The 10,866-nt window shown below is 38.2% G+C and overlaps 2 protein-coding genes across 2 annotated transcripts in view; one reads left to right on the top strand and one right to left on the bottom strand.

Annotated features, from left to right (window-relative positions):
• Positions 1-778: 778 nt before the first annotated feature.
• Positions 779-9,720, bottom strand: LOC103518628 (ATP-dependent (S)-NAD(P)H-hydrate dehydratase; the record flags this gene model as incomplete). Its single annotated transcript, XM_026830372.1, has 5 exons — positions 9,708-9,720; positions 9,372-9,380; positions 8,758-8,994; positions 8,313-8,461; positions 779-938 (listed from the first exon to the last, which is right to left on the bottom strand). Coding segments are annotated over exons 1-5 (568 nt in total), but the record flags the coding sequence as incomplete, so codon positions are not given.
• Positions 9,721-10,101: 381 nt separating this feature from the next.
• The window catches only part of LOC103518627 (ATP-dependent (S)-NAD(P)H-hydrate dehydratase), a 7,735-nt gene continuing 6,970 nt past the window's right edge, over positions 10,102-10,866 (top strand). Inside the window, exons 1-2 of the mRNA XM_026830371.1 lie at positions 10,102-10,282; positions 10,612-10,848. Of these exons, the coding sequence (XP_026686172.1) occupies positions 10,102-10,282; positions 10,612-10,848 (418 nt within the window). The remainder of the gene's footprint in view (positions 10,283-10,611; positions 10,849-10,866) is intronic.

The raw sequence follows: 10,866 nt of genomic DNA, 5'->3' as shown, positions 1-10,866 counted from the left end.
CAGGTAGAGGAGGAGGCGGTGGCCGTGGTGGTCGAGGACGTGGTGGTGGCGGAAGAGGTGGTGGTGCTGGTGGTAAGTAAAATTATTTTACATTCTCCTCTAAACTTTTTTTTTGTTTTGTTTTAGATGCTTTAACACTACAGGCAGTAGGTTGTTTGCACTGATCCTTTGAACTTTGATGTGCAGGCTTAGAGAAAATTGTTCCAAAGAACCCCTACATTTTAGGGGAAAAAGTTAAAGAATTGATAAGAATTTAATATTTTATTATTATGAAACTTGAAACTATATAGAGGGTTATGCTCTGGGTCTTCATTTTCATGCACACTGAAAAATATTCAATCACAACATGATACTAGGGTAAATTGGTCCAAGAGATCTGGGGTAAACTGGTCTAATGTCAACTTCACACTTTGGTCTTTTTTTTCTTTAAAGTTGCTTAAATTATTGAACCCACTGGTAGTATTTCAACCTATTTACTTACATGTCCGGTGGTACTAAAAATTGAAAAGACCAAGAGCCTTTGTACTAGGTCCAGCTAGAAATAAAATTTTGAACATTTCTTAAGAAGGGAGGGCTGGGCAATGAGGCCAGCAGGGGCACATTCAGGGGCCTTAAATACCTATGCTTTGGGGTGTCTCCCATGAATCTATTGACCCAGGGGCTCAACAGCAGTAGTAGCATATAAAAAAGAATATATGCCACTAGACTAGGTACTGCTAGTGCTGTAGAATGTAACCCATTCTATGCTTAAAGATTTAGTACCTGTTTCTTTACTTACCTGCTGTAAGGCTACTCATTGACGCATAGAATGTTGCTCCTGTGTATTGTACGGATCCTCCTATCACACAAATCCGACCCATTTGTCCTTTGTGTTTGTCGAATGCAGGAAGTGGTATCAAATCATCATGATGTAATGGGGTGTTGGGAGGATTACTGGTCTGTGAAATACAAAATGAAATAGGTAGTGAACAAAAATGTACATTAAATCAACAATATTAACCTAACCTAAACTCCAGCCAGCCTTACAACCTGCCTTACAAATGTCCTCCTATCACACAAATCCGACCCATTTGTCCTTTGTGTTTGTCAAATGCGGGAAGTGGTATCAAATCATCATGATGTAATGGGATGCTGGGAGGATTACTGGTCTGTGAAATACAAAATGAAATAGGTAGTGAACAAAAATTTACCTACATTAAATCAACAATATTAACCTAACCTAAACTCCAGCCAGCCCGTTGCTTGAAGGGTAGTGTACCTGCCTTACAAATTCTATTTCATGGGTTCAAATCTTCCCTGGGGTGGACTTCTTCACAGAAAACATTCATTCTTTCAGAACAATTAAGAGTTCAACAACAACAACAACAACAACAACAACAACAACAACAACAACAACAACAACAACAACAACAGCAACACCAACAACAAGCATCACATGGTCCAGAAATGAACGTCAGTAAGGAATGAAACATATAAATCCTCGTTTTGATTTATACCTACACACCAACAACAAGCATCACATGGTCCAGAAATGAACGTCAGTAAGGAATGAAACATATAAATCCTCGTTTTGATTTATACCTACCTATCTACCTACCTACCTTCCTATGTACCTATGTACAACGTCTCAGAGCAAGTTATAAGAATTATTGAGCTTATGTGAGTTCAATATATCAAAGTTTATTCTTAGCTTGTGGTTACTTTCAGAGCTTTAGATAAAAACCAGCTAAGTTCCAACGATGCCTGGGAAACATCACTATTGGATGGTGTTTGTTATACTTACAGGGTTCTACTGTGTGGATATTGTGGATGGCTAAATCGTCCATTTAAATAAATTTTCTTTATCACGGAAAACAAACAATTTTCTTTAGGTATATTTCTCCAGTAGGTACCTATACCTATGTTAAAAAGGAAGTTGGAAGTAACCTGGAACTTCCAAGTCATCTTGATGAAGATACAGACGCTCTCGGTACAGATTCTCCTACGTGCTCAAGGATCCTAAAACCAAGTACCTAATATAGGTCTTCCTAAACAGCCCTACACTGAGAGAGAGAGAGAGAGAAAAGGGTCTTTAGTGGATAGAGTGCCACACTTGAGTGAGAAAAGATGTAGTAAAAGAAGAAGAGTGATAGAGTGCCACAAGTTAGGGTGGAAGAGCTCTATTATTCGGTTATTTCCCCTGATTTAGGTTGAAAGCTTCCTAATGTAGAGTTCCATTCTATAACCGCGAGTCACTCGAATGGGTTCCCAGCACCCTAGTTTTCTACTCGTCGAGCTAATGGGCAAAAAAAAAATAAATAAAATAATAATAATAATAAAAAAAATCAGCTAGGGTAGGCTACACCAGTTTTCATTCCCTTATCTTAGCATGCAGGTAGCTACATATACTTAGCTATGTAGGTTTTGTATCTTTACCCTCCTTGGTATATATCTATCGAATCTTGCACTTCAGAATTTGAACAAAAAGTTTTCTAGCTTTCATTTACACAAGGATTATTATTTGTACAAGCAAAGAATATAAATCATACCCCGTTATAATATATCTGTATAATTTTGTTTAATTTTCAGTTTATTATTATTCTTGATTTGATTTTTTTATTTTACTTTCATGTAATGATTTAAAATCAAGACTGGAGCCCGTTCTCCCTTTATTCCCAATATAATGTCACCCATCCATTTATTGGCCTTTCTCGGCGTAGCTTAACATAGGTAACGCTAAAACCGGTCTTAAATGATCGGCTGAAGTGTTATCTAAAACTTTCTCGCTTTGAGTTCATAGGTCGTCGCGACAAATTTCGAGATCAGAGCTCATTTGTGTGAGAAAATGTGAAAAAAATCCCCCAAAAACCAGTTTTTTTTGGATTTTTGGCTTTATGATCTTCTGGACAATTTGCGCCACCATTTCCGTGTTCCTGGTAAAAAGACCTTTAATTTGATATATAGGTCGACCAGGTTTGGATAAGTCCTTCTATGGGGACAGACAGACAGACCGACCGACAGACGACACCGAAGCGAATACAATAGTCCGTCCCTTATACCTTTTTATTACTATTGTTATAATAAAGGAAGGACGGACTAAAAAGCAAATCCCTCCCCCCCCTAAATACGGCCCTACTCCCAGCATAAACTTATATATACAATCCTAATACAATCTTTACATAGGTACTTCAAAATGATTAGGTAGGTATAGTATTATAGGGATCGATTCCCGCCCAAGGCGAATTTTATCCTCAACACTAATATCCTTGGATTTCAATTTTCAAGTCACCCGTCCAGAAATGAGCCACGCCCGGTGAGACTTAACATTGCCTTTCAGTGTTCTTGTTCTACAGGCTAAAGTTATCTCTTTGGGAGTTTTCCAATCCCAAAATTCCCCGAAAAAGTTGTGTTAGCTCCCTCCAAAGTTTCAAACTCATGTTTAAACCTTCTCTTCTTCCTCTTTTTACTTTTTTTCCCCTCTTTCTTCTTCTCTTCTTCATTTCTCCTTCTCCCTATTCTCCCTCTCTCTCTCCTCATCGTCTGTCTTCTCTTCTTCATTTCTCCTTCTCCCTATTCTCTCTCTCCCCTCTTCGTCTAAAGTTAATAAAAAAAGTAAAGGGAAATCAACTTGGTATTCATCAGATAATTTTGAAGGATAAAAACTTGAATGCTGGGGAGGTGTGAGTAGGATTTTTGGATTTCGTAGATTTTCTCCGAAAACGAGGGAGCCAAGTTCCTCGAAAGAAAAAAATTCCGTGTTTCGTGTTTAATTTTAAGTTATATTTCTCCTCTCGGATCGCGTTATTCTCCCTCTCTCTTTCCGCTTTAATGACAACAAAGGGAAAAGAACAACCTAATACTAAGCACGCACTTGAGACGGGAGAGAGAGAGAGAGAGAGAGAGAAAGGGAGGGAGAGGGACAAAGGGAGAAAGAGAGAGACAAAAACAGAGGGAGAAAGAGCGAGATAGCGAGAGAAAAAGAGAGAAGAGGTGAAAGTAGAGCTTTTTCAGAGACATATTAAGTTTCGCTCTTCCTCCTCTCTCTCTCTCTCTATTCTCCTCCCTTCCTCCTCTCTCTCCCATCTCCAAGCTCTCTCGTTAATCATAATAAACGTCGTCAAAGTTATTATGAATTTAGCACCCCACCAACTCTCTCCTCCCCCTCCCTTGAGATCCTTCCCCCTCCTCTGAAATCCTTCCCCTACCCTTCTCCTCCAAAAAACCTTCTCCCCAACCCCCCTCCCATCATTCTGCTTCTTTTTATTTATTTTTTTCAACTCGGTTATTTTTTATTCTCCTTAATACGTTTTCTTCCTCATCTGTTGGTAATTTCCATTATCCCTTTGAATATTCTGCCCATATTATTCATACCTTATACCTATACCTACTTGCTTAGTGACTTACGAACATCCTACATATACCTTTTAAACTCAGTTATTAGGTACGTATACAAAGTACAGAATGTCTAGGTACAAAGTCCATTACCTACCTACAGTTCAAAGTTTTCAAAAGTCTTCAGGACTTCTAGATTTGAAGTTACCTACCTACACATTGTTACAACCGAAAGGTATTCAAAAACTTTAGTATTACCTCTAACCTATATCTTTATAATGAGTTATAGGCCTATTATAAGTTGTCACGCTCTTATAAAAATCAGGGATATGAAACACCTATCTACCTACAGGTATATAAGCACAAACCTTTTGGTTAGGAATAAACTTTGGTGATAAATAACTCGAGACACAGTTCATTTCGGGGTATACTTATTCAGCCCTTATCTGAATTATTTTTGCCCGACTGCATTAACTTATATACACGCTTTAAACATTTTTTCTCCTTTTTTTTCACTTTTGTGACATTTTTTTCCGTACAAAAGTTTCTTTCTTTTTCTGGTACACCTATTTCTTACCAGTCAGATTTTCAATTTAGATAACCCCAAGCCCCGAGTACAGTAACATTTTCTCTGTAGTCTGTATAGAAATCCGTACATTTTCTGTACTTACACAGTTTTCAGTACAGTTCGGTTTTCCTAACTTGAAATTGCACCTTCGCAAAAATAAATGGATACTACCTAGATACCTTTTTTTTGCTGTAACTGTAACTGCTGAGGTCTCTATAATCGTCCCGAAAGCCACAAGAGAGAAGGAAGACAGGATATAGGATGAAGCCAGCCGCCCCATGCGGGATTCAAACCAAATTTCAAAAACAAGATTTTAAAAAATTCAACTTTTAACTACCTAAAAAGAAAAAAATCTTTAATTACAGAAAGTGGTGTTTTAGTAGTATTTAGGGACCTATAGGTATAAGTATGGGTATTTCTTTATCTTTACACTTTCTAGTTCTAGCACAACCGAAATATTAATAATGTTCGCAACTAAATCATCCGGGTAAAATGGAGAAAAATTCCGAACAAAAGTTTTACACCCTAAAATACAATTCGAAATAAATGTCTAGAAACAGAAAACCCATAAACTTTTTGTATCTTGCTAGAGAAATATTTTTTAATTAAATTATTTTATTTTGAGTTTTTCCTCTTTTTTTAGGAAACTTTACCCTTAAAATAAAGTTTTTGTTAAGTCCTTTGTTGGGAAAATAGCGGAGAAAAAAAAAGTTTGAGAGGTTTAATGTCTGTGAAAAGACTATTTAAAAAAATCCATCTTAATTTTTGTTGGTCTTTTGAACCAAAAAGAAGAAAAAGATATGAAATTAATAAAAGGGAACTGAACTTTGCCTGCGTCCTTTTTCTTCTACTTTATCTACTATTTATGAAGAAGCTGTTTTTATCTGAGGGAGGTTTGTAAGAAATTTCTTTTCACATAGGTACCTACTTAGTTTGGATGTTGATCTTGTTAACCAAAGAAAAAAAGTAATTTTTTTTTTTCACTCTGTATCTAATCTGATCTTACTGAATGAAAGCGCTACCTATATGAAGTGAGTTTTAGGAAAAGTGATACCTATTAGTTTTACCTATAGATACCTATTAGTGTAAAAGTGATTATTTCAAATACCGAAACCAGTCTCTCTCTCTCTCTCTCTCTCTCTCTCTCTCTCTCTCTCTCTCTCTCGTATAATCTTCTAATGATTATGATTTATTATTATTAGTGTGCTCTAATGAGGTTAAAAAAATTGTAGGTATTACGGGTAGGTACATACAATAGCGTATTAGGTATAAAAAAAACATGTAGATACCTACATAATAATAATTACATTGATGAGGTTCGGGAGGGAAAAATGATCGTAATTTTTTCCCTCATTTATTTAGATTATGTTTATTTACATTTAGTTATTTGAGAAGGTTTAGTAGGTAACTACTTTTTTTGTCGGTAGTTCGTCATCAAATTTTAGTTGGGTGGAAGACCTCACCATATAGAGGCCTTGAGAGGAAATCGGGCGAGTTTTAACCTTTTTGCAAAGATTTCAAACGACCTCCTGTTCAAATTGTCCTCAGGAGGCTAACTAGAGGTACATTGGTAAGTAGGTAAATATTATGTAGATACGTATACCTACCTACCTCTGAACTACGAGTAGATAACACCCATCATATAGCCCAGACCGTTCAGATACCAAAATTTTTTCTTATAGGTATTGAAGTTGAAGAGAAAAAGAATGCTTTATACCAATAATAGCAAATCATACCGACTTCATAGATTCGTATAGAATCTTAACCCCTCATTTAGGGCTGTTTGCCCCTGCACCTAAGCCTCAGAATGGTTTTTTTATGGAGGATTATACTCTAATACTAGTCGACCTCAACCAAAATTCCGAAAAAGTTGTGTTATAGCTCCCTCCAAAGTTTCAAACTCATGTTTAAACCTTCTCTTCTTCCTCTTTTTACTTTTTTCCTCCTCTTTCTTCTTCTCTTCTTCATTTCTCCTTCTCCCTATTCTCTCTCTCCCCTCTTCGTCTAAAGTTAATAAAAAAAGTAAAGGGAAATCAACTTGGTATTCATCAGATAATTTTGAAGGATAAAAACTTGAATGCTGGGGAGGTGTGAGTAGGATTTTTGGATTTCGTAGATTTTCTCCGAAAACGAGGGAGCCAAGTTCCTCGAAAGAAACGACCTCAAAGTAGATTCGTAGAAGCTCAACCCGTCCTTTGGGGCTGGCCAGCCCCTACACCTAAGCCTCAGTTTGGGCTTTTTGTGTATGGGGTTAAGCACAGACCTCAAAGTAAGTAGGTACCTATTAGGGTTGCCAGATCATTTTCAGCCCAAAACGGGACAAGCGACCTAAAACGCCAAAAAAACGGGATATTGAATGAAAATACGGGACAAGCAACTTTTTTAACCCCCCCTAGCCCTCACCCTGCAATTTTTGGAAGAAAAAAAAAAAACACTCAATTTTTAAAAATCAACTGTTTTTTCTTCAGATTTATTAATGAAATTAGAAATTAAAAATTATTCACTTCTCATAATCGAAAGAAAAAAATTCCGTGTTTCGTGTTTAATTTTAAGTTATATTTCTCCTCTCGGATCGCGTTATTCTCCCTCTCTCTTTCCGCTCTAATGACAACAAAGGGAAAAGAACAACCTAATACTAAGCACGCACTTGAGACGGGAGAGAGGGAGAGGGACAAAGGGAGAAAGAGAGAGACAAAAAAAAGAGGGAGAAAGAGCGAGATAGCGGGAGAAAAAGAGAGAAGAGGTGAAAGTAGAGCTTTTTCAGAGACATATTAAGTTTCGCTCTTCCTCCTCTCTCTCCCATCTCCAAGCTCTCTCTCTCTCTCTCTCTCTCTCCCATCTCCAAGCTCTCTTTAGATATTGGTAAAATTGTGTGCAAGAGGAGGAGATGGTGAAACTGGGGAAAATACGGGACACGCGTGTCCCGTACGGGACATTTTAAACTACCTTCAACCCAATCCAGGGAAAACTCAAGTGTGCTCATCCCACCTATGAAACTGAGAAGCAGACAGAAATCTCAATATCGAATGGTGCGGAAAAACGCTGGAACACTGTCCTACACCTAAATATCTCGGGGTAACCTTGGATCGGACGTTGTCTTTCAAGCACCATTGTACAAAACTCAAAGGCAAGTTAACATCAAGGAATAACATACTCCGCAAGCTGATCAATCAAAAATGGGGCGCACAATCATCAACCTTAAGAACCTCAGCCTTGGCACTATGTGTGTCAGCAGCTGAATATGCTGCACCAGTATGGGAGGCTTCGGCGCATGTCAGGCAGGTGAATGTGGCACTATCAATGAAACGGCGAGAATAGTGGATGTTTGAGACCCACATCCATCTCCAAGCTATATCCCCTCATAGGTATCACTCCACCCGATGTCAGAAGAAAGGTTGCTAGAGATGTGGAAAGAAAGAAACACGAAGAAGACCCTCGAGAATGTCGCTAGAGTACCTGCTACAAGATCCCCCTGACCTCCACATCTACGCCACGAGTTTCCTTCCTTGCAAGTCAGACTGATCTGGTTATTCTTTATGACATCTTCATGACCTTTGACAATCACAGTCAGGTTTGGGTGACCTAGGAAAAAGATGACACTTATGAAAATATTTGGATATAAACTTTTTCTTTTGTTAGTGTTAGCAAAGATGAAAGAAAATACAAGTATGGGCTGCTGGTTTTTTGGGAGGGACATTCGAAAATGGGAATATTAACTGTGTTGAGCTAAATTATTGAAGTTGCTATTGAGGGAAATACAAGTATGGGCTGCTGGTTTTTTGGGAGGGACATTCGAAAATGGGAATATTAACTGTGTTGAGCTAAATTATTGAAGTTGCTAACCACTATGCCATTGAGGCTGCAACAAATTTACTCACCTTGTTTAATATAGGCAGCATTAACTTCAGATCCACTAAGTAAATTCTCATACTCTCTCTTGTTGGGTGTTAGATATACAGGTCCCCTATAGTCCTGTATCAGGCCAGGATGTTCTGCTACGAGCTTCAATCCATCAGCATCAATCACCAGGGGAACATTCAGATTTGCAGCTTTCAGCTTGTGTATGATAGATATGACATTGCTTTGTACAAGGGGCTCTGTACCCAGACCTGGTCCTGAGGAAGAGGATTGTTTCAGTGAGAGTGTTAAAGTAGCTAGGTTCCCTCTTGTTTTTCACCTAAAAAAATGGTTAATTAGAAGTAGGTCATGAGAGACCTACTACAATCAGAAGCTTGATTTTTTTTCTTATATTTGTCATAAACAAGATACCTATTTCACCTCAAATCTCTTCAGAGGGCAATATGCTCATGCTCAAGCAGCCCCTTTGGATGGGCAATGAAATTTTCTGAATCAAGTACCAACGTGAACCTACCTATTAGAACTAATGTGAACCTACCTATTAGAACTAATGTGAACCTACCTATTAGAACTAACGTGAACCTACCTATTAGAACTAGTGTGAACCTACCTATTAGAACTAATGTGAACCCACCTATTAGAACTAGTGTGAACCTACCTAGAGAGAGAGAGAGAGAGAGAGAGAGAGAGAGAGAGAGAGAGAGAGAGAGAGAGAGAGAGAGAGAGAGAGAGATGGAGGGAGAGAGAGAGAGATGATATTGTATTTTTCTTCTCTTCGTTGTCCCCTTCTTTCTTCTTTGACAAAAAAGAATAATAACAAGAGAGAGAGAAAAAAGTTTATGAAAGAGAGAATGAGAGAGAGAGAGACCTAATCATGAAATATTCATAAATACCTACCTGGGAAAAAACTTTTTGAGCAAGTACCTATACCTATACGTATCTAGGTAGCTTATAGAACTTAAAAAAAAACTTTTCTTCCCCATTTCATACTGAGCAGGTAGGAGAAAAAAATTGTGACAGGGTGCCACTAGTTTGGGTGGAAGAACTCTATTATTGGGGCACTACCCCTGAATCAGGTTGTTGGAATGCTATACATGCTGTTATAGGTTGTATGATAGTGTCGAGCTTCCCGAATTCCCGATATAGAGTTCAATATTAGAGTTCCGGAACCCAGTCACCCGATTGGGCTTCCGGCACCCTAGTTTTTTTTCTCCGTGTAGGTACTACTTTCCGTGTCCAGATTCCTTGTGTCGGTATATCAAATCTTGTCCATCCAGTATTATAGCTGTCTGGATGGCCGTGTCATTTGCAATAACTAAATCTTGCTCGGTGCAGGGACTCTCCAACAGAGGGCAGACAAGTAAATGGGCGGGATCTTGCAGTGCGCCACAGTCACACTGAGTATTTACGTATGCAGTGAAGGAGCTGTACCTATACTGAAGAACTATAGTCCAGAGCTCATAGTGCTGCCTCATTATTTAGACAGAAATGATTCTGTCGATCATATCATGTATTGGATGAATAGAATGCACTCGGTTCTAATAGGTAGGTTCACATTAGTTCTAATAGATAGGTTCACATTAGTTCTAATAGGTAGGTTCACGTTGGTACTTGATTCAGAAAATTTCATTGCCCATACAAAGGGGCTGCTTGAGCATGAGCATATTGCCCTCTGAAGAGATTTGAGGTGAAATAGGTATTTTGATTATGACAAATAGAAGAAAACAAATCAAGCTTTTGATGGTATTAGGTCTCTCATGACCTACTTCTAATTTTCTAAGTCTCATAAAGTGGACCATTTTTTTAGGTGAAAAACAAGAGGGAACCTAAAATAGCTACTTTAACACTCTCACTGAAACAATCCTCTTCCTCAGGACCAGGTCTGGGTACAGAGCCCCTTGTACAAAGCAATGTCATATCTATCATACACAAGCTGAAAGCTGCAAATCTGAATGTTCCCCTGGTGATTGATGCTGATGGATTGAAGCTCGTAGCAGAACATCCTGGCCTGATACAGGACTATAGGGGACCTGTATATCTAACACCCAACAAGAGAGAGTATGAGAATTTACTTAGTGGATCTGAAGTTAATGCTGCCTATATTAAACAAGGTGAGTAAATTTGTTGCA

This window comes from Diaphorina citri, unplaced genomic scaffold, assembly GCF_000475195.1.
Source record: "Diaphorina citri unplaced genomic scaffold, Diaci psyllid genome assembly version 1.1 scaffold2278, whole genome shotgun sequence".
NCBI lineage: Eukaryota > Metazoa > Arthropoda > Insecta > Hemiptera > Psyllidae > Diaphorina > Diaphorina citri.
The sequence above is the reverse complement of the archived record's forward strand: the minus strand, read 5'-3'. Positions and strand labels throughout refer to the sequence as shown.